A 24,475-nucleotide genomic window follows, 5' to 3' on the forward strand; every position below is an offset into this window, starting at 1 on the left:
CTGCCTACTTGTTCTTACTGAGAAAACTAAACATGTGTATGCGGTCAGGAGTCAGCCGGGAGTGCAACCGGGTCATGATCAGTCCAGCTGCAGAAAAGCCGAGACGGCTCTGATGTTGCTGGACTGCAAACATAGCGTACTAGCAATTCCTACCAGTCTGTTGGTTTTGTATCTAAAGGTGGAGAAATGTCCTGTTTAAAGTTGTCAACCTTAAAGTCTGTGTCCGTGCTCCCAGTTGAGCGTCTCCGCTGTGCGCAACATCTTTAGTCAGCTGATTCACATAAAAACATGCTTTAATCTTAAAACACCTCCCTGATAGCTGAGTGTAATATGAGACCACATGATGTTTGTTCCACGTGACGGAAAATTGAAAACAAATATGCGTGTTTCGAGTAAGTTCTTAACAATCAATTAATCGATAGTCGATCAATAGCGTACATCCCCAGTTCTCACACATCAGGGCTTTAAATTACTGACACACAGTTTAGTTTCATATTTATTATTGTGTTTGTCTCTTCCAGCTACTGTGAGTGTTTTGCCAACGGACTGATGTGCATGAACTGTGAATGTTCCAACTGCTTCAACAACGTAGAGCATGTGGGGATACGTCAGAAGGCTATGGAGGTGTGTGATACTTTTAGTAGACATGTTCACATCCAACACTTAACCCCACGAGGATTAGTAGGTTTGTTTAAACCAGGTCAGAAGAAAATCATGAGCAAGTTTCTCTCCAATAACAGCGTTTCTTCAAACTGTTGAAGAAGAGGAAAGTGAGCATGAGGACACTTTGTCCTGTTGCTGTGGCTTCCTCTGATGGGCTCTCTTGAAGCCACCACATTGTTGAAATGTGAAGTTAGAGTTGAATGCTTAATGTTACACATGAGACTGACCTCCACCAGCGAGAACATGTGATCTTCATCCTGCAGCGGTCTGTTTGACTGCTGTGTGAGCTGCCTGGTGATCAGCGTGTAACAGCTGATCGACTGTTGGAGGCTGCAGCAGACAGTGAGTCATGGAGAGAGGGGCTCACTGCATCGATTGTCTGTAATTGGAGCTTCAGTCAGGGTGACGGGTGTCACTCTGTTAGCAGATCTGATCCGTCAACAGTGACAGGGACTCACTCGCCAGGATACATGTTCTGTCTCAGTCTCTGCTGTGAGGACCCGGTATCGACTCCAGTCTACCTCATAGATGTTTAACCAGAACTACCACATGACAAACACAACTTTCACCTTCACTTTGATCTATTCGTACCTCTTCAGAGTCAAAGTTGTGCTTTACATACAAACAGAGACAGGCACTAACAAACAGGTATAAAAGAGACCTTTTTCTAAACGATGCCGTAAAGAAGCCTTTAATGAAATGAACGAGCCAAAAACAGCAACGTGGTTTCTAGTTTGAGCCAGCCATGACACTTGTCCTCCAAACCTCCTTCTTCCATCGCTCTGTGGTCCAGCTCTGATGCTCAGGTGTCCACTGTAGGAGCTTTCAGTGGTGGACAGGGGTCAGCATGGACACCCTGAGCGATCTGCAGCATGCTCTGTCTCCTTTCTATCAGAACCAGCATTCACTGTTTCAGCAGTCTGAGCTCAAGGGGCTTTTCTGTTGGATCTTGGCAGCCCATAATTCTGCCCCTGGTTCACCTGTTCTCCTTTCTTGGACCTCTACTGGTAGGTCCTGACCCATGCAGACCGGGACACCCCACCGTAGCTGCAGCCATCTAACCATCACAGTTTAGTTCTTGTCAAAATCACTCACATACCTCAGACTTGCCCATTCTTCTGCTTCAACACATCAACTTCAAGACAACATGTTCACCTGCTGCCTGACAGACCCCACCCACTGACAGGTGTCACTGTGGAGAGATGATCAGTGATGTGATTATGGCTGATGTGTGTATAATTGCATTCTGAACAATCATGAGTAAAATTATCTTTTAGGGGTTCTGGTTCTTGACAGTGGATGTTATTGTTGTCTCCTTACTTTGAAGACTTTTTAATGCTGTAAACTTCTTCCTTTAGTTCAAACCTCTCTTCTCTGACTCATACTTTCCTTCTACCTGCTAATTTCCCTGGCCCCCTCACACTGTAACACTTACTGGTGCTGTCATTCTGTAGTTACGCTCAGGTCGAAACCCAGGCGTCTTCAAGACAAAGATTGTTCGAGGGAGGTCAGGACATGTCAAAGGTTGGCACAACAAAGGCTGCACCTGTAAACGCTCGGGCTGCCTGAAGAACTACTGCGAGTGTTACGAGGTGAACACACACACACGAATTAAACACACCTCATAAAAGCACTGTTTGCAGACAGAAAAGCAGAGTACTGAGGGGAGTGTGCAGTATTGATAAAGTTCTCATCGTGTGTGCAGGCCAACGTCTTGTGTACCTCCAGCTGTAAGTGTGATGGCTGTAGAAACTTCGACGACGGGACAGAAATGGGGACCAGTAAGAAGACCATCGGGGACAATGACAGGTGAGTCAGTTTTACACACAGCTTACGGTAACAGGAAGCCTGAGTTAAAACTGTTATAACAAAGTCGATGAATTAGCTGAGGGGACACCAAGCAGACAGCTAGCAGCTCCTACCTGTCAGTCAAAGAGGCCACGCCCCTAATTCTCCCTCCCTTTAATCCTAATCTCATGGAAACAGGTGAGTTGTATAAATTCAGTCCATACAGTTGTCATGAATAGAGAAATGAGATATAGAGATCCAAGTGTTTTTGTACCAGGCTGTAAACATGTTTAATTCTGCTGTAAGAGACAGACTCTAGTGGACATCTGAAGAACTACAGTTTTTTGACACTTCTACGTTGGCTTCAGTTCTAAGCCCTGTGGTTAGTTGAGTTTGCTGCATGAAAGCTTAATGAGCAAATAAGGAGTACCCACCATGTACGTTTTTGTGTGTGTGTGTGTGTGTGTGTGTGTGTGTGTGTGTGTGTGTGTGTGTGTGTGTGTGTGTGTGTGTGTGTGTGTGTGTGTGTGTTTGAAGCTGTCCTAAGTCGGTGATAACTCTGGGCGTGGTGAAGGCGGTGTGTGGATGTCTGCTGGCTCAGGCTAAGGAGGTGGAGGCAGAGACTCAGAGCTCTGTGGCAGCTGAGCAGAAGGTCCTGGAGGAGTTTGGAGAGTGTCTCACACAGATTGTCAAGGCCATGTTCAAGTAACATACACTCTGGTGTTTGGTTAAAACACTGTGATGACTCAGAGATAGGTAAATTGTGGATACTCCGTGCAGTTGTATATCCAGGTGTAAAAGTTTATTAGCAGGGTTTAACTCAGGATTCAGAAGGACACTGTGTTAGCTTTAGAGCCTTCATATAGTTTGTTTGTGTTGTGTGAGGTAATACGTTTGAATGTCTTAATGAAATTGTTGCTGTTCTGCAGTTTTTAAACTTTTTAACTCTCAGTGAGTTTATAGGAAAATAAACAGAGGTCACTCTGACTTACTGAGCTCATTTCTGTTCCTTAGATAGAACCATAAAAAAAGCCATTAATCTGAGCCAATGAATGTAAGAACTGTTCAAACTTTAACTTATTTATTTATATTTCTAATGCTTTATATTTATTTATTTATTTATTTATTTATTTATTTATTTACATGCTTAAAAAGAAGACTTGAGATTTGTTTTACTCATGCCATATGGGGCTACAATAAAAAGCAAAACTCTGACATAATAAGCTGAGCACAGTATCATCTTTAAAGTTCTTTGTACACCTGTATGCTGAGTCCATAGGTGGTGTTATAATCATGTTTGAGACAAAGTGCAGATCATGTTCATCCTGTCACTTGAGCTGTCAGGGACATTTTTAAAGTGAAAGGTCCCGTTCAAAAAGGCAGATCGTTACCTCTTGTCAGCAAAAAGAAGCAAGAAGATTGTGCGGTGGCTCAACTATGGTGAGCTGGAGGGGACACAATAGTACTCTTTAAAAAAAACAGACCTTAGACTTACAGGGACTGTTAAAAAACTGAAAAGAGCTCAACATTAGCTGAAACAATCAGCCCATCAAAAAAAAATCTAACTCTTATTACGGATAAATTATTATTGATCTATCATTCAAGCAGAAATGTTCTGTATCCATTTTCTAAATGTAGATTTACTGTTTGTTTTTTGTTGTCTTTAGAGTCAGAAATACTTTACTTATCCCTATTATGGCTCTAAAGGGCAAAACACAACATTTCAGAAAACATAACAACATTACAGAAAACACATCATTACACAAAACACAACATTACACAAAACACAACAACATTTCAGAAAACACAACATTACAGAAAACACAACATTACACTAAACACAACAACATTTCAGAAAACACAACAACATTACAGAAAACATAACAACATTACAGAAAACACAACATTACAGAAAACACAACATTACAGAAAACACAACAACATTTCAGAAAACACAAATTACAGAAAACATAACAACATTACAGAAAACACAACAACATTACAGAAAACACAACAACATTACAGAAAACACAACATTACAGAAAACACAACAACATTACACAAAACACAACAACATTTCAGAAAACACAACAACATTACACAAAACACAACATTACACAAAACACAACATTACACAAAACACAACAACATTTCAGAAAACACAACATTACAGAAAACACAACATTACACAAAACACAACAACATTTCAGAAAACACAACATTACAGAAAACACAACATTACACAACAACATTACAGAAAACACAACAACATTACAGAAAACATAACAACATTACAGAAAACACAACATTACAGAAAACACAACATTACAGAAAACACAACATTACAGAAAACACAACATTTCAGAAAACACAAATTACAGAAAACATAACAACATTACAGAAAACACAACAACATTACAGAAAACACAACAACATTACAGAAAACACAACATAACAGAAAACACAACAACATTACACAAAACACAACAACATTTCAGAAAACACAACATTACAGAAAACACAACAACATTACAGAAAACACAACATTACAGAAAACACAACAACATTACAGAAAACACAACAACATTACAGAAAACACAACAATACAGAAAACACAACATTTCACAAAACACAACAACATTTCAGAAAACACAACAACATTACAGAAAACACAACAACATTACAGAAAACACAACAACATTACAGAAAACACAACAACATTACACAAAACACAACAACATTTCACAAAACATAACAAAATTACAGAAAACACAACATTACACAAAACACAACAAAATTACACAAAACACAACATTACACAAAACACAACAAAATTACACAAAAGACATCATTACACAAAACACAACAAAATTACAGAAAACACAACATTACAGAAAACACAACAACATTACAGAAAACACAACAACATTACAGAAAACACAACAATACAGAAAACACAACATTACACAAAACACAACAACATTTCAGAAAACACAACAACATTACAGAAAACACAACAACATTACAGAAAACACAACAACATTACAGAAAACACAACAACATTACACAAAACACAACAACATTTCACAAAACATAACAAAATTACAGAAAACACAACATTACACAAAACACAACAAAATTACACAAAACACAACATTACACAAAACACAACAAAATTACACAAAAGACATCATTACAGAAAACACAACAAAATTACAGAAAACACAACAAAATTACACAAAACACAACATTACACAAAACACAACAAAATTACACAAAACACAACAACATTACAGAAAACACAACAACATTACAGAAAACACAACATTACAGAAAACACAACAAAATTACAGAAAACAACATTACACAAAACACAACAAAATTACAGAAAACACAACATTACACAAAACACAACAAAATTACAGAAAACACAACATTACACAAAACACAACATTACAGAAAACATAACAAAATTACAGAAAACACAACCAAGAATTATTTTGTTGAAGAATGTCCAAGCTAACCACCACACAATTGACATGCTTGTAACGATCAGAGTTATTTCCCCAAACTAATCAGAAAGAATACCATCCTGTTACTGTTCCTAAAGTTACCAGATTACATGTTATCAGAGTACTCCCCCAAAAGCATTCAGATTACAAGTCATCTGTGTCCTTTTCGAAGTGAAAAAGACCTGATGCTTTTTAATCTGAGGTCTGACTCTGAGACCTGAGGATGTCCTCATATGTAGTCTACATCACAGGAATATTAGGCTACATTACATGTGTATCATTTGTTGAAATATTCTTTCATTATTTCCACCTCTTCTTCCATTCCTTCCAACTCAGCTTTTCATCTGTGCAGGGACTCAGCTGAGCGCTGTCGGGATCCTTCCAATCAGGAACAAGACGTGTTGTCCATCCCCTCTCCGTTTTGTGAAATGTCGTCGTGTTTTGTTAAATGTTGTTGTGTTTCACCCTTCAGGGCCACCATGCATCCCTGAGGGGGAAATTTGTTCATAACAGTTTTTTATGCAGTTGAAGAAATAGGAATAACAAGAAATACAGCCACAAGTTGAAATAATAATCATACTCTTTTTAATCATGGTGATAAAGTGAGAGTCTGTTGGCTGTGAAAGAGTAACCTTAACGTAAGCACTTTGATCATTTTTAAAAATTATTTAAAAATATTTTGTAAACAACAGTTATCTGAATAATCTTGAAAATAGCTGACAGTTAATGTTAAAATAAATGAAAACATCTCAACATGAAGCCTTAATCACAATGTTTTTCTGTAAAACACATGAGGGATGATTAAATGTGTATTTGAGAGAGTGGTACAGACATGAAATAATTAATTTAAAAACAACAACACAGAAACAGCAAGAAGGAGAACATGATGTAGTACAAACACAAAACCCCCACATGGGTGCATGTCCTTGTTGTGTATTGAACTGATCATCTGCAGGCTCTCCCTGTGTGAACATATTTCCACTTCATTATGATTCTTACGTTTCCTGCATCAAATTGCTGCTCCAGGGTCGACTAACAAGTGAGTAATCCAGCCATGTGTTTGTTTTTATTAATATCTTCATGTTGTGTGTATTTGTTTATGAGTAGAGGCTGCAGAGTGACGCTCACCTGTAGCTCCTGCAGAAATCAGGTCACCTCCTGTTACTGGAAAAACCCTAATGAAGGTAAAAACAGAAGGGCCCATGAAATACTTCAGACTGTTACTCACTGGGTAAACATCACACTCACACAGAGCCAAACACATACACACACACACACACACACACACACACACACACACACACACACACACACACAGGCAGATGAAGTGGTCCTCATAGAGCCTCACTGCGGCTCCACACTATTGATGTTCCTCTCTGCAGATCACGGTCTCTGGTGACGTCAGCTCTGTTTTTGTGCTGTTTTTGGGTCTCTAGTAAACAGGAGTCCTGCAGGGCCACACAGGGAGCTGATCGAACCTCATGATGCTGGGGGGGATAAAAGCAGCCAAATCACTCCAGACACACACAAACACACACTTACAGACATTCTCGGACGGACTGGCTGCTTGATCTGTTTCAGATATGGTGAGTGGAACAGGTCTTTAAATTTAATCTGAGTTTTTTTAACCTTTGATGTCAGAGATATTTTATAAAATAATTTATATTTTAAATGTCTTTAGTTGAATTTGTTAAATATCATGAATTTAAATAAAATTTCTGAATTTAATTACTACTATTGAAAGACGTATGTGTGAATTAACTGTGTAAAACATTGATTACTACTGGTGGTCATTCGTTGAATGCAGTTGACATTTTTTGAACTTATTCAATGTCTTACCAACACTACCATGTCTCATATATTATATATATCTTCTTATATGTAGTATATATTTTAGTCACTTGAATTTTACAGTATTTTATGATTTTTTTTAACATGTTTTTAAAAAAATGTAAAATTATTTTAGTATTATTTTTTATGGATCTATCACTCAGCTGATTATTAGGGATGACTGAACACTGTTCTTACACAGGATGCAGTTTAATGTGATGTATTAAATTATATACAGCATCTTATATGAGTTAAAGACTGAATAATGAAGCAGTCATTTCTGTAAAAAATGCATAATGAATACTGCAGTGACAATAGTTTTATCCACCAAACACAAAGACAAACATCTGGGATGTGTTAACTTACTGAGTGACAAACCGAAGTCTGAGTCTGGCGGCAGAGAAACAGATGTGAAGTTTCAGTGCAGGAATCACTCATTTTCAGATTACCGTGTCCTGATATGGAGTAGAGACTTGTGTCTTTATGATAACTACTTGATCATTGCACGGTTTTATCATAGATTATATATACAGTGTATGCGTCGGCAGACACTTGTTTCCCAGTGTGCAGCCTGCAATGATTCCTGCATGTCTGACTCATTAAAGAAGAGAGGTGTAGGATGTAGTGAATGCTTCTCTTGTACACATTTCAGTTATACCCTGTTTCTATGTTTTCATACATGCAGTAATTTTTAACAGTGTTTTGTAAGGGTTAATGTTAAGTAAATGGGTGGTGATGCAAGAATCCTGACAAGGTGATCAAGACCCTGATGCAAAGGAGTGTCCATGGTCCACTCTCAAGAACAGCTTGAGACGGACACTTGTGTTTTTACCACAGTGTCAACAGGCAGAGGGGGAATGAGATGGACTACTTTCTGTGGATTGATTTGATGTGGCGTGTCATCAGGTTCAAGGGGAAGCCTTTGTTATTGAGAATGACTCACTGTCAGTATGGAGTTTGGACCAATCAGAATCAAGTGTTTATCACTGTGTTTTCTGTGATGAACGTGAGAACGTGACTGATTCATGTATGTGACTAAGTGGTGGACTTGCAGTGATTAGTGCTGTATCCTCACAGCAGGAGGGTTCCCGGTTCAATCCCTAGCTGGGTCTTCTGTGCGTGTTCTCTCCAGCTACTCTATCTTCCTCCAGTCTTATAAAGATGTGCTCTATCAGGTTAACAGGTGGCTCTAAAATGCCTGTAGGTGTGAATGTGTGAATGTGTGTGTGAGTCTCTGAGTGTCAGCCATGTGATTGACTGGTGCCTGCCCGTATGGATGGATGGATGGATGGATTACTTTTATACAGCTGGGTTTTTTATATAAGACATTTTCAGGTTTCTACCACATCCAGGGGTTTTATCATTTCTTTGTGTGTTTTGTGTTTTTCATTCTTTTGTGAAAATAAACTGAGCTAGGAGGATTTGTGTAGTTTATAATTAGTGTTTTTTTTTCTTGTTGTTGCAGAAGATAAACATCACAGCAGTGTGTATAGTCCTCTCATTGTTGGTACAGTCCTATCATGCCCAGAAGGTAAAGCTCAGAGTATTACTTCATATTTCACCTATTTGATCCATTTCAGCCTCCTCTCCAGTAAACAGTCTCTCTCTCTCTCTCTCTCTCTCTCTCTCTCTCTCTCTCTCTCTCTCTCTCTCTCCCCACCTCTCTCTCTCTCTCTCTCTCTCTCTCTCTCTCTCTCTCTCTCTCTCTCTCTCTCTCTCTCCCTCTCTCTCTCTCTCTCTCCTCACATCTCTCTGCAGCTGAATGTAAACTGGGGTCCTCAGTCCATGATGTACCTGAAGGGGCTGAAGGGGAAACGTGAGTGTAAAAACACAGCAGGCACGCTGCTCTCACAGTGAACACTGTCACAGGTGTATCAGGTGATCTGATGAAAGCACACGTTGATACAGCTGTTTACCAGCTGTATGTGCTGTATGACATATGAAGCACATTTTGGAGTCAGCATTTCCAATATCCTCACTGGCTTTGAAACCCTTCTTCAGAAATCAACAGGTGGCGCCACTCTTAAAAGTAGAGAGTGTGTCTGCCCCCAGGTCCCTCACTGGTAGATGATTCCAAAGGAGAGGGGCCCTATTACTGAAGGCTCTACCTCCTATACTACTTATAGAGATTTTAGCTGGCCTGCAGTGTTAATGTCCAAAATAAATTATTTAAACTTGAACAAAGTTTAACAAGAATTGAAAAGATGAAATGAGTTTGTGTTTTTAATCCTTCAGAATAATGAAAACAGCCTCACATCCATCAGTTTAATACCAGGCTTTATGAGCCATGGCATGACAGTCGCACTAACAGAGTCAGAGAAACAGTGAAATGTTAAGGATTGAATGTCATAAACAGCGCTGCTGGTGCCAGTTTAAGGGAAAGCCATCATCCACTTTATCTATAAAAACATGTACTGATATGTTTGATTAATATCTGTCAGTTATATCCTGTTATCTCATGTTTTTGTCTTCAGATGGACGGAGGTTTGCGCCAGACAAGGAGAACAGTGTTCTGAAATCACAGGGTCTGCAAGGTCTACAGGGTCTACAAGGTCTACAGAGTCTGCAAGGTTTGCAGGGTCTGCAAGGTCTGCAACAACTGCAGGTTCGGCAGGCTGTACAGGGTCTGCAGGGTCTGCAGGGCTGGTATGCAGTGCTGAAAGGTACAGTTTCACTGCATGTCACTATGTCAGTACAGTTTAACTGGCTTTGCTTCCTTCAAAGTGCATCATGTTCTTCTTCATATCACAGATTAATCAAATTACTGCTGACGCTGAAAAACAAAGAGTTCTTATTTGCCTTCTTTGATTGTTGATTGTTTTGTTACTGTTTTTATTTGTAAAAACCTTGTGGCCTGTTTTTGAAAATTGTTAGAAAAGATGATAATAATAGTAATAATAATAATAATAATAATTAAAAAAAATAAAAAATAAAAAATAACATTAGTTTGTGTGTTTGTTTGTGTGTGTGTGTGTGTGTGCAGGTATCCAGAGGCTTCAGTCGAGGGACTTCAGTAAACCCAGTCACATCGTGAGCTCAGAGAGAGTTCTGATCCAGTACCTCCAGGAGAGATGAGACACACTGAGAGAAACTGTCCACATGTTCAGTACAAACTCACAGTTCACTGAGGCATGTCCTTCAGTCAGGGTTCAGAGTGTGTGTTGATGAGAAGACACTTCAGCGGTGCCACGACCCATCCAGACCATCAGCGAGGCAGGACGACAGCTCTGCTGCTACAGTGCATGAATCTGATGAAACACTCATCTCAGTTCCACAGTGTTTCTTTAAATAAATCTCTGTTGTGAATATTTCACGCATGATCAAATATACATGAGTGCTTTTGTACAGGTTTATGCATGCTGTATGTAAAGCAGAATAGTAAAATGTGAAATACTCTGAATACGAGAGGTGATGCTGTTTTTTCTTTCTAGTTGCAGTTTGTATTTTTCACCAGCAGAGGACAGCAGCAAACTGTAAAACACCTGGTGATGGACTTCATAGAGAGGCAGAGGGTCACACAGTAAACTGTACATTAGAGGTGTTTCCACTTTATAAGGAGAAAGTAACTCTGACAGATTATTTTCAATAGTTAATTACAATCACAATTTAATTCAAAGTTTTAAATTCATATATTCTGTATTCAGTTTTAAGGCTCATTAATTATCTAGCGCAATCCACACCAACCTGAGGATGTCCCTCAGACCTGAGTCTTCCAGGGTGCTGACTGACCTGCAGGAGTCTCCATATATCAATGCTGTATTTAACTTATTTGATGTAGTCTCATCCTCAGGTCTTTGGTGATTCTCCCTCTTAAATAGCACTCTGTCAGATTTGTGATGTGGTCGCCCCCGCTGACATCAGTCTGATCAGCTGCACCTGTATGGGTGGTAGCTCAAACTCAAAGTACGCGGTGATATTTAAATCATGTCAGCTGAGCCACCTGGGAGTTATTAAATTGAAATGTGCCGTTCAAAAACACTGTGGTGTCTCTATTTTACATCATAGCGGCAGGGAAAGGAGGACGCTGCAGCAGCTTAACTATGGTGTGCCAAAAGGGACAAAATATGACAGACGGGGCCCTAAAAAACTCAGAAAATTTGCAGTAGTACAGCACTGCGGCCCAATGTATTCTGTTTTGATGGGGACCAAAATCCTGGCTGCACCCCTGCTGACTTATTTAGATACTTATTTTCAACATCATCTTGTACAAAATGAAGCCCCTCCAAAAATCAAAGGATACACAAAACAACATTTCTGTGACACTTTCCGTACTCCTTAGCCACTTACATATTACTACTAAATCAAGGTGAGATATTTACATTCATGTTATGCCTCGTCTGCAGTGTCCAACACTGTGTGTATGCAGGTCGTGTCTCTCATGCCTCCTTACCACTGAACGCTATGCAAAGTCACACACAGGGGCACCAACGTTATGTCACAGTGAATTAAATATAGTGCAAAGGTGTGATGATGGCAGAATTTTGTTACAGCACTGTTGTTGCAAGATTTAAATCTTAAAGGGCTCACAGAGACCCTTCATCAGTCCACCATGAGCAAGAAACACTTCCTTCAGCAGACAGAAACCTCTAAAAGAACCAGACTCACCAGAGAGCAGACTTCTTCTGAGAATGGGTGGTTTTCAAAGTGAGACTAGAGGAAGGCAGCAACAATAAAAACATTAAAAACTGCAATAATAATAATACACTTCAGACCAACAATAATCATAACAGGTTGACAGCTAGCCTTAAAAACAGTGATAATAGCAATAACACTGATATGATTAATAGTTGTAGCAGCTAGAGTCTGGAACATCCACAGCAATGATCCAGAGGAACCTATGAGACAAGAGAGATCAGGGAGTCCAGAAAGGTCTATGGTTAGTAACTTTAATGGGACAGAAAGAGTTAAAGTAAGTGACGGGCAGACAAAGGAGAGAGAGAGAAAGACAGGATGCCAGTGAATTAGTTCCTCCGGCAGTCTAAGCCTATAGCAGTCTCAACCTATTGTAACATAACTGAGGTGTCTGACGATTAAGAGCTTTGTAGGTCAGAAGAAGGATTTTAAATTTTATTCTAGATTTTATGTATAGCCAGAGTGGAGAAGCTTATACAGGAGAGGCGTGCTCTCTCTTCCTAGTTCTAGTCAGTACTCGATCTGCAGTGTTTTGGACCAAGTGAAGAGTCTTTAGAGACTTGGATCTCATCCACACGTGTCTGGATATTTTTGAAAATGTAGTTTTTTCTGTGTTTTGGACTCCTGTCCACAGGTAAACAAATCTTTTGGTCACTAAAAACGAAGGTTTCTGAAAACATCTTCCAAGGTGGAGATCTTTCCAAACTATTCTTTTGTCTGTACATTCATGTGGACAAACAAAACAAACGTTTCTGGGAACGCTGATGTCATTACTACAATTTATGGCAATTGTCCTTTATGTGTGACGTGCCTACACCAACATAGCAGGCTACCAGTTTACATCTGCTCAGTACTGTTCTTTATCATCATACAACGACACAGGGGTAGATAAATATATCACACTCAAGAACACGCTCAACACGTGTGCAAAGTTCCTCAGACTGATACACATTATCGCCACCTACTGGCCTGGCATGCTAATGCTGGCGTTTTCGACTGCTTCTGCATTGGGAAATACTCAAAATCACCTGTGGTGTGGACAGGATTATCATTTTATGAAAAATCTGTTTTAAAAACATCTGTGTACGAGGACGCAGCCTCGTCAGAGCTGCCTGATAACGAGAAAATAAAGAATGAACATATAGTTGGAGAGTCTGCAGTGAGACGACTCTACTCTGCTTCAGACGGAGCTGAGGAACTGACCGTAAGCTCCCAGGCTGTCGTGAGCATTTGTGTGTGTTACCTATATTAAGTTTCTGTATGAATGAAAGCTTTTTGCACAGATCGTTTCATAAGCTGCTGGGTTTTTTAAATCAGAGTCAGAAGACTTTCACTGCGACTCCTCTGTTTCATTCTCTCTCTGTCCTCTTCATAACCTCGACCACTCACAGCTCCATTTCCTCCTCCATATAAACAGCCTCTATTAGCCTGACTTAAACAAACAGCAGCACTGCTTGGTTTAGCTAATCCTGTAATGGATATCACCTCTGTTTGCACCGATCACGTTTCCTCACAGAGCGAGCTGGAGGCCTTCATCACACGCTGCTGGAATCACTTTAGACATTTCTTCCTTTCTCCTTCAGCAGGGAGGCAAGGTGTGAACTTAACCCTACATTCACCTTAGTGAAGGAAAGTTCCTGAAGGACTCTCAGAGGACACATGAGCTGGACTCAACTGCTGAAAACACAGAGGCGGTGACAACGCATCAACGTATCTTTACTGTGGAACCTTGTGTTCATCTCTGACACCTGTAGGACTGTTGTATTGTAATACAGAGTTCTGTATTTACTTTGGAAAAGAGCAGAGATTGCAGCACGGGTAACACTCCTCAAGTTTTCTGAGATTTTCAGGAGCCCTCCCCCCGACAGGTAGGACACGACTTCAGGACGAAGGGGCAGAGACCTACACTATGAAACCAGCTCTTACATTTAGATCAATGCAATGTGGACACATCTTTTCAGCCTCAGAGGTTTTCATTCAACCTGTTACGCTCGCCAGGATGTCTCCCGCTGTGTTCTCACACCAACTCACCTCGACCTCTTTCAGAAAATGTTCCAGGAGGCTGGCAGGAAAAAGCCCGGGTAATGTCAGGGTGAAAAAATGTTGCTGTTTTTTCACTAAAGCAGCTCACCCCGAAATTTGAGGATGAGTTTTGTGCACAACGCTTGGCCGAAAGAAAAGAAAAAAAAGAAGGGAGAGAGAGAGAGAGGGATAAAGACAGAAGAAAAGTAATTTGTAATGGTGATTATAATTGAGCTGTACTGGTCTATTGTAGTGAAGAGAGAGCTGAGCCAGAAGGCAAAGCTCTTGATTTACCGGTCAATCTACGTTCCAACCCTCACCTATGGTCACAAGCTGTGGGTCATGACTGAAAGAACAAGATCGCGAATACAAGCAGCCGAAATGAAACCCTTTCCCCACAGGGTGTCTGGGCTCAGCCTTAGAGATAGGGTCAGGAGCTCAGACATCCGGGAGAGGCTCAAAGTAGAGCCTCTGCTCCTCCGGATCGAGAAGAGCCAGATGAGGTGGTTCAGGCATCTAGTAAGGATGCCTCCCGGACGTCTCCCTGGGGAGGTGTTTCGGGCATGTACGTCTGGGAGGAGGCCACGGGGGAGACCCAGGACACGCTGGCGAGATTATATCTCTCAGCTGGTCTGGGAACGCCTCGGTATCCTCCCAGAAGAGCTGGTGGAAGTGGCCAGGGAGAGGAGTGTCTGGGCTTCCCTGTTGAGACTGCTGCCCCTGCGACCAGGATCCAGATAAGCGGAAGACGATGGATGGATGGATGACTGGATTATAATTGAGGTAAGTATCCACCAACATCAGTGTATAGAGAGCGTTTGTTCAAATGAGCTAAATGGTGTGGTGGAGCTGACCCCGTCTGCAGAGGTTGATAGTCTAGCTTCTGTTCTGGTTCTCTGGTCGGCTTCTCAACAAAGGGGCCAAGCTGACCAGGATCCTCCTTACTGTTGACAAGTACCTCATACAACCACACTTCATTAAAACAGACTACCCCTTTAATCACTCCCATCACATCACGGGTACTTCCATAACACTGAGGCTGGTGTCACGCTGTGGGCTTCTGCTTAAAGGCTGCAGCTGGATACTACTGGAAAATATCTGAGTGTCCTGAAATGATCTGGAAGGCTTCAGGATTTCAGGTAGGAGCAGGGTTTCCTTGTGCTCTCCTCAGGGGCTCATGAGCTGTTATGTTTAGGTGGATTTCAGCGTGAGATGAGACTCAGAGGACACACAGACTGAGGAGCTTTGACAGAGACTTATATAACAGTAGTTTATTTCTGATAAATGTTCAACTATAACATAAGGCTGGAATCATCCATGTTTACAGAGAGCGATGAGGAGGACTTCTTCATGTCGTTCATGAATCAGCTGATCATGTTTGTAAACAACAGTGTGACATCGATCCAGTTTGACACTCAGAGAGGAAATGACACAGAGAGGAGGAACGTAAACAACCTGACTGTAAGGCAGTACCCCCAGAGCTTACACACACACACACACACACGTGCACACACACGTGCACACACATACATACTCATCCACACACACACACACACAGAGGATTAATGACCCAGATAAAGTAAAACAAGAGTCTGTGTGCCTCGGTTTCCCATAATGCACTGCTCACAGACCTCATGGTGATCAGGTGGTGTATTTGTGTCGTCTCTGTCTCCGCTCGTAGCTTCTTGTGTAAAATCATGAAATACAGAGTGTGTGTGTGTGTGTGTCCATACGTCCACACACACTCCGTTGATTCCACGTTTTGTCTGACATCATCGTAGAACTGACCCCTGTCCTCTCAGTAACATCCCGTCTCTCTTATTATACACATTTCAAAAACCCTTTTATAAAATCTGATGAATCATGATCATAAAAAAATCTCAATAATTACAAGAAATCCTAAAGGAACAATTTAAAAAGGGAAAGTATTGCAAATCTCATTAAATCCATGTTTGATCTTTGAACCTGTGTGTTTTTTTTTTCTGTTTTAGTGTTTGATGAATATCTTTCTGTTTAGTTTTTTATGACACAATGAGAGATTAAATCATTCCTGTAAGGTTGATGACCCGGTCAGAGACTCTACCTGCTGAGAGGTTCATGTTTGCGCAGCACAGAGTGCAGACAGGCCCAGTGTGGGTCCATGCAGATAAATTTATATCTATTCACATGTCTCTGTTTATGAAAGGAGGCTCTGAAGGTGTTCATCCATTATTAACATCTGATAAAGATTCAGCATTAAATCCATGACAGACATCTGCGTCTGAGCGCAGATCTGAGTCCTCCACTTAGACTACATGTTCACCTCTCCAGTCTGTCTCTGTCTATAAACATGGACAGAAGACATCAGGACGTCCTGCATTAAATCTAAATCTTTACTACCCAGCTGTGTTGAATACTTGATTCTGATTGGTCCAAAACCACTTTGTGACAATGATTCATTCTGAATAACAAAGGCTCCCCCTCCTGATCACATCAAACCAATCCACAGAAAGTAGTCCGTCTCATTCAGAGTTTACAGCTTTAAACTGAATCTACCCGTCTAACCTGTCTACAGGTGAGACGGGCTGTCACAGTTTAACTCTTTATTCGGCATCAGGTTATTTCAAGGTTTCCGTTCCCTCTGAGTTTTTCCTCCACTCCATAAAATCAGCACAGAGACATCGTGGATCTGATGTGTTTAGTTTACACCCCCTCCTCACTCTGCATGACCTCATATGAACCACCTGTCGGCCTGTCCCTCACCTGTGCACCTAAGCTCTATGCTGAACACAAACCCCTCACAGAGGCAGAGTCAGTCTGCCGTCACATGGAGCTCTGACAGTTTCATGGGTCTGTTGGTCTCAGGTGAGCTCTCCTGCTCTGCACGATGCTGAGGGTTTCAGGTGCTCACTAAAACATGTTGACATCGAACATTATTGACTGATCTTGTTGCTCCTTTAAGGTCCTGATTGATCAGTGATCAGGTGCGATCAGGTGCGATCAGGTGTGATCAGGTGTGATCAGGTGTGATCAGGTGTGATCAGGTGTGATCGTTCCTCTGCGGTGAAGAGAAATGAAGAGAGTTCATCTGACAGGTGTGACACACCTGCACACAGTCTGTGTTTCCATCTCTGTAGATCCACTCGGACAGAGTTCAGGCTCCGCCCGCATTAATAACAAACAGACATCTATAGTTGCCATGGTTACAGCACTGTACGGTTGTCACATTCAGTGGTCCTGTCAGTGTTGTCATGGTTACAGTGTTATGATGTTGCCGTCCTCTCTCATGCTCTCCTGGCTGCTGCCGGGCGTATGAGCGGGGTTCCCGTTGTGATTGGTCATCGTCACAGAGCTGTCGTTCAGGGACGCTCCGACGCTATTGGGCAACGAGACACTCTGTGGGAGGGGCCTAACCCCGCTTGAGTTGAGCGACCTGTTGGCGGTTGAGTCTCTGTTGAGGTTGATGCTGTTGCTGTTGGTTAGCGGGCGAGGGTCAAAGGGCGTCAGGCAGTCGTTCTCCAGAACGATGTCACGTTCATCGTCGTCATTGTCACTGTCGCCCTCGGCAATGCTGTTGCTGTGGAGACAAATTACAGAGTCAATCTTTAAAGCTACTGTGAAGAAGTTTAACAGGTGATGAAGAAGACGAACACTGATGTGTATCTGTGACCATCAGCTCACAGACTGATGCTTTCTACACTGATATCCTTAAAGCCTGTGAACACTGCTGCAAAGAGAGAAGAGGCTTTGTCCTCAGGGGGCGCCAAAACCAACACAAACAAAAGTTCCTCACCGGAGCTTTGAATGACACTTCTCTGTGTTCACACCCACAGCAGCAACCTCCCCTTTAGAGGTGTCTGACACTGCAGTTCCCTTAGTGTCCACTAGAGTGTGTCTCCAAATGTATGTACAACTCACCTGTTTACATCAGATTAAGGATTAAAGGGAGCTGAGATTAGGGGCGTGGCCTCTTTGAGTGACAGGTGGAAGCTGCTAGCTATGTGCTAGGTGTCCCCTTAGCTAATCCAGTCCCTGAACTTAATCTTTGGGCCGTGCGAGTACCTGAGGCTGCATGGCACTATCAGGACATCCGAGCAGTCTGTGCACAAACATACTCAGTCAGTTAAATTCTTGCACTTGGGCGCTCAGAGCAACTGAAAGGCAACTTTCATGACCTAGTGAAAGGAAACACCATGGAGAAGACACAGCTCCTTACGTGGCAGGTATACTGACCAAACAAATCAGATCTCACTCTCTCGCAGAGCAACAGTAAATGAAACCTCATTGGCAGCAGAGGAATTCTCCACAGGTGTAGTTTTGATAGTTTAGCGTTTGCCAACTACTCGCTCCCTTCAGCTCCACCTTCTCCTCTTACAATGGTCACCACTGGCTCCATAAAACGATCTGGTGGTCACATGTAAGACCTGAGGCTTCGTTCGTTGGTTGGGAATGGTCCCGGGGCTACGTCTATAATTCAAACAGTCCATGTTTCCAGTCTGTTGAAGCAGCATTTCTTTGGTGCCCTGTGAACTATGAAACAAAAACTACAATTCCCTGCACCCCGTCTGTCTGTGTATGCCGTACCTTGCAGTGATGGGGTTGCTCTGGGAGGCGGGGCTTGGTGAGTCATGTGACAGAGCGGATCCTGCAGACCCCGCTGAGCCCACAGAGCCAGAGTTTCCCATGGAGGTTTTACTCCCACGATGCACTACGTTGTTCCTCTGATTGGCCGGTTTCACCGTCACGATGAGGTTGTGACTGTTGGCCACCATCATGTCTGTCACCTGGATGAAAAACACACGGGTAGTTAAAGACAGAAACACTGTACGAGTTAATCTCATGTCCTAACAAAGAGTCAGTCACAGGAATCATGACATCTGAACCTGTGCTCTCATACTCAGCCGCTCTAACTACTAATCATGCTGGTGATATCATTTATGCATGGCTGAATCCTCCATCAAAGATCTGTGTTTTATTACCCGGCTTTCTTACTAATCTTCTGGTTGTGTGAGATGCTTGATTCTGATTGGTCAAAACCCCTTGACAACCCCTTAACCCCTTTGAGAAACAAACTTAAACCATGTGCGCTGGTGATGATGACAGCAGTGTTCAGAGTTGTGACTTTTACCTTGTTTACTTTTAAAGGTGTGTGAACCGCTGTGGTTGGAGAGCTGGATGAGGACAGTTTCATGTTAAATCGACCGCAACAGGGAGATAAGAATCCATCTCCATGGAATGCTAACTGACGAGGAAATACTGAGACTATTTTTTACAAGCTGTGTACATATATAAATTCAAATCATTCAATCTATGTTTTTTGCCACTTGTATTTTATGTTAGTAGCCAGGTAATAAGCAGTATAATGTATGATTACGGGGTCCGGGTCGTGTCCTCCCTGTTGGGATTTTATTTCCCATAACTACCTACAAACCATATACTATCCCTTACTTATCCACCTGTTACAGAAGCAACATAGATCAATGTTTCACTGAGAGTTTGCACATTAATCTAGGAGTTTCTTATGTCTTAGTTTGGCTAGGAAATGTGGCTTGTCTTCTTCGAAGTGTTTAAAATCTCTGGGTTTAGAATATTTGATCTTTGCATGAATATGAATTACTCTGTGCTTTTTTTCTGCCTCTCTCTCAGTCAGTTAGTCTGGGTTGTGATGAGACTGTTGGAAGGTTTGAGGTATTTTGGGGGAGGATTCAGGAGGCTCATTTCACTATGCAATAAAGACTTGTTAACAGAGGGAGAAAAATTCATGTGCAGGCAAAAATCTGAAAGGCATGCGTTGATGTCTCTTCTGCTCCAGTTGTTGTTTAAAAAAGTTCTCAAAATATAAACCAGTATAGTAAAATCAGTCTGGTCTGCAGGTCTGGACTCTGTGTTCACCTGATCCAAAGATTTTCCTGCCACATCGATCCCATTGACCTCAAGGATCTCGTCGTTGACTCCAAGGAGCCCCGTGCTCTCTGCCAGCCCGCCGCGCACCAGGCGAGAAATAAACACACCTGGAACCTGCGGGGGAGACAATCAGGCACGTTCAAGAAATGATCAGGACTTAATATAAAGTAATGTCTTCATTATCACAGAGCAGAAATATCATGACAGTTTCATATTTGATGTATTACTTCCATAATCTGAGTCAGCTGACAGGGAGTGTTTGTTCTCACCTTCTCCACGCCCTGCGGTGTCACCCTCACGCTCACCCCGTCTCTGATGTAGAAGCCCAGCGGTTTGTGGGTGCCGTGCTTGTGGAGTCTGACCCGTCGGTGCGTCTCAGGTAAGATGTCCACGTCGATGATGGAGGAGATCTGTCTGAAGTTCTGCGGCTTCCCAATCATCAGGCCCATCCCCTTCTTACGCCTCTGCAGGGAGTTTGTACCAAAAACGATGGGTTCATCATCTGAAAGGAGACACAGAGAAAAATGGAGGGAACTCGTCATTCATACTGTTTGATTCAGATAAGGATTCCTTTGATTTGAAGGAATATGTCAAAGATCTCGAAAATTTGAACAACACGTGGTACTGAGAGAAACAGGAATTATAAAAAATGAAAAACACAAAGGAGATGACTCTTTCACGTGAATGAGAGCACACATCACACACGCTTTAACCACTGGGCTCATATTTGAAGGCCATTAAATAAAGCTTTGTGTTCCTTCATGCAGATACGATGCCCTCGCTGTGATCAGCTGCTGACTCAGCCTTCATTTCTAATCCAATCACAGCAAATTTTTACAACACAGCGGCCCCTTTAAACACAGCTTCCTCCTCACTCATCTTTGCAACACTGATGCTCCACACACAATGCAGTAGCTGCTGCGTAGCTTTGCCTCCACCACTCAGCCTCCTCCTGTAGCCGGAGGCCTTTGGTCACTCTAAGCAGGGGGAGGGGGATTGCTGCGCTACTTCTACTTAGCCATGAGTGGTTACATCTAAGAGCTCCTGACATCCATGTGAAGACATCCTGCTGTTGGGAGTCTGTCTAATTAGTAGAGTTGTTCTAAAACTGATAACTGTGGTGGTGGACGAGGCTGACTGGTTGATTTTCATTCGGTTAAACACGCTGTTCGCAAAAGCCCAAAACAGTGGAAATACACAGCGACTGAAAAATCACGCTGTAAAAAAAACCGATGCGACTGCATTAACAGCTAACACACAGTAAATACAAATACACACACTATGCAGATCCATCACCAACAGAGAGAAAGATGCATGCTAAATAAAACGAGGCAAATAAACACATGACAAAACATGTGCTCCAGGCCTGCAGGGGGCGCTCTGTGGAACACTTCATCTGTGACTAGGTCTGTTTTTTCCCCTGGTTTATTTCATACAAACAATAGACTGTAAAAATAATGGACGTAGTATCCATGACGTCATCCATCTGTCTGAAGCGCTGTTTTGAAGCCAATCGTCGGTGGGAGCCATATTGGATATGCTGCAGTCAACCTAACTTCTGTCAAGCTAGTGTGAGGTAAAGAGGCGGGCTTTTAGCCTCCTCGCCAACAGCTACAGTGTTCCTGCCTGTCAATCAAGTCAGCTATGCCTCTCATAATGGAAAACTCGTAATCTTAATATACTGCCGCGTTATTAAAAAGTTCAACCACGTGCAGTGCGTCCCGATTGAGAAATGAGATCGTTTTTTTTTTTTTAATTGGTGTGTATGTGGTTTCCAGTGTTTCTGCAGACAGCCTCAAGAGGTCACTCGAGAAACCGCAGTTTTTGACACTTCCACATTGGCTTCAATTCTCGCTGCCAAAGGTTGCCACTTGATATAAACACAAGTCAGCTAATAGTATCGCTAGCTGTGCAGCGGTAACTGAGAGTCGTAGCAAACATAAGCCCACTCAGATGAGGTAACTTCTGCAGAACTGAAGGTCCATCAGAATTGGTTTCTTACAGGAGTTCTTCTCCTGTAAGAAATGCTTGGATTTGCAGCTTTTTTTGTTTGCGTGTTTTCTGTGATTCAGGATTTGTATCATTCAAACATTTGCGGCACATTTATTGCTGATTCAGCTGTTTTGTCTTTTTGTCTCCCAGTATTTTTCATGTGCCGTTGCATATGTTTCAGACTTTTGAAAGTGATTTTGAATTTGCATCACTTCTGAATGATCAGCATGGAGGTGAAAAATGAAACAGATCATCTCTGCCCGTCACTGATTTCTGTTGTTAAAGTGAACTTGATCACAGCACAGTTATGCTAAGCTGTGGCTAACCTGTCAGTCTAACCCTAAGCTTTTTTTTAGGCTGTGTGGTTCAGGAGTTAAAGCAGTTCAAACCCCGGTCCTCAATGCTACAAATGGAAAGTCCTCAGACAAATCACTGAACCCCAAACTGCTCCTGAAGGCATCACCAGTGTGTGAGTGTGAGTCAGATGACCTCTGTCATTGGTGTCTGATTGTGTGAAAAGATGAATGTTGGAAAGACATCTTGCTTCTCTGAGCTTATGAAACCTGAGAGGACGCAAAAACCTCCCGATGACAGTGAACCTACCACAGCCTGACACACAGGAGGTGAAACACGCACAACTCTGACAGTAGACTTTATAACCTTCACTGAAAACAGACTGCACTCAAGATGTATGTGTGTGTGTGTGTGTGTGTGTGTGTGTGTGTGTGTGTGTGTGTGTGAGACAGACAGGCGCACACACTCCCTGTGCTCCCTCACAGGTTTATCTCTATAATCTAATCGGGTGGAACAGTCCGTCTGAATATTTGTCTTCCTCTCTGTTTGGACGAACATTCGGACAATTCCGTCCAAAAATATTATTCTGTGTTTCACATTTCATATCATCGTTTCGACTGTACGAGCGAGTGGACCTGAAAAATATTTTCATTCAAACGTTCACATCATTTTCTCGTTTAACACTCACCGTGTGCACACATCTCCGACTTTCTTTTGTTTATTTCTCTAATGAAGTCAGCTGACAGCAGGGCTTCACTGAGAACACAAGATGACCACAAGACACTGACGCATGAAGTTTCCTTTTATCCTCTTTCTTCTTCTACACAAAACACTAACTCTAACAACTACACGTTTGAAAACAAGCATAATAACCGATTAACTTCAAACACTTTGTGAAAGATTTAACCCTTTCATACCCACTGGACGCTGCAGTGGACAGCTATACTGAAGCTGCTTTCTACCATAGACTGTATAATAAATGGATGTAGTATCCGTGACGTCACCCATCTGTTTCTGAAGCGCTATTTTGAAGCCAATCGTTGGCGGGAGCCATATTGGATATGCCAAATCAATCTAACTTCTGTCAAGCTAGTGTGAGGTAAAGAGGCGGGCTTTGAGCCTCCTCACCAAAAGCTACAGTGTTGAAAAAATTCATCTCCCCTACAGTCTGTGCCGATCGAGAAATAAGCTAACCAGACTACAATCGTCTTTTGTACCTGGCTGTAAACATGTTTATTTCAGCTGTAAAGATTGGCTTTTTTGAATTGGTGTGTATGTGGTTTCTTTTACTTCCGGAGCCAGCCTCAAGCGGACACTGGAGAAACTGCAGTTTTTAACTCTTCTGCATTGGCCTCCATTCTCGCGGCCGGAGGTTGCCGCTTGCTTTCTACTAAACACACCGGTTTGATTGAATAGTTTCACACCACATCCCTGTCACCCCGTACACTGCCATCCATTGGTCAGATGTCACATTTAAGATACAGCTTAAAATCAAGGTGGGAGGACAGAAACGCCAAGCAGCAAGCTGTCTACTCATGAAGACCCACAGGTAAAAAAAACAACAACATGACAGCTAAGGAGCAACTTGTGGTATTAGTTTGAATATAAGGTGACATGTAACACTCTGTGACTCCATACTTCAGCTCAGTGACAGAGGTTTTATGTCTCTGCTGAAGGGATAACCATTATCCTAAAATCAGCACAGCCGGCCTCAGTCATGAGGGGTACTCTCACTCCACAGAGAGGTGGAGCCGTCTGCTGTTGTGACAAATCACAGGTTTCAAAGTTTAGACCCTGAATAAGAGACGATCCCATTTCTTCAGATGTATTTCCAGGGAACTAAAGTGTCGTCTATTTGG

General features: G+C 42.0%; 2 protein-coding genes across 4 annotated transcripts in view; one reads left to right on the forward strand and one right to left on the reverse strand.

Moving 5' to 3' along the window:
* Positions 1-3,495, forward strand: part of tesmin (testis expressed metallothionein like protein) — a 13,978-nt gene extending 10,483 nt beyond the window's left edge. For 2 of the 3 annotated variants that reach the window (XM_034685507.1, XM_034685509.1), the window contains exons 10-13: positions 522-624; positions 2,118-2,255; positions 2,369-2,472; positions 2,989-3,495. In XM_034685507.1, coding sequence (XP_034541398.1) covers positions 522-624; positions 2,118-2,255; positions 2,369-2,472; positions 2,989-3,160 — 517 coding nt within the window. In that variant the 3' untranslated portion in view covers positions 3,161-3,495. The remainder of the gene's footprint in view (positions 1-521; positions 625-2,117; positions 2,256-2,368; positions 2,473-2,988) is intronic. The other variant, XM_034685508.1, reaches the window with a different exon arrangement.
* A 12,196-nt stretch (positions 3,496-15,691) lies between these two features.
* The window catches only part of pard6a (par-6 family cell polarity regulator alpha), a 36,115-nt gene continuing 27,331 nt past the window's right edge, over positions 15,692-24,475 (reverse strand). The window contains exons 3-6 of the mRNA XM_034686580.1: positions 20,600-20,832; positions 20,319-20,444; positions 19,011-19,210; positions 15,692-18,003 (exon numbers count right to left, since the gene is read on the reverse strand). Coding sequence (XP_034542471.1) covers positions 17,682-18,003; positions 19,011-19,210; positions 20,319-20,444; positions 20,600-20,832 — 881 coding nt within the window. The 3' untranslated portion in view covers positions 15,692-17,681. The remainder of the gene's footprint in view (positions 18,004-19,010; positions 19,211-20,318; positions 20,445-20,599; positions 20,833-24,475) is intronic.

The sequence above is a fragment of the Notolabrus celidotus genome, chromosome 6 (genome assembly GCF_009762535.1).
Source record: "Notolabrus celidotus isolate fNotCel1 chromosome 6, fNotCel1.pri, whole genome shotgun sequence".
Taxonomy (NCBI): domain Eukaryota; kingdom Metazoa; phylum Chordata; class Actinopteri; order Labriformes; family Labridae; genus Notolabrus; species Notolabrus celidotus.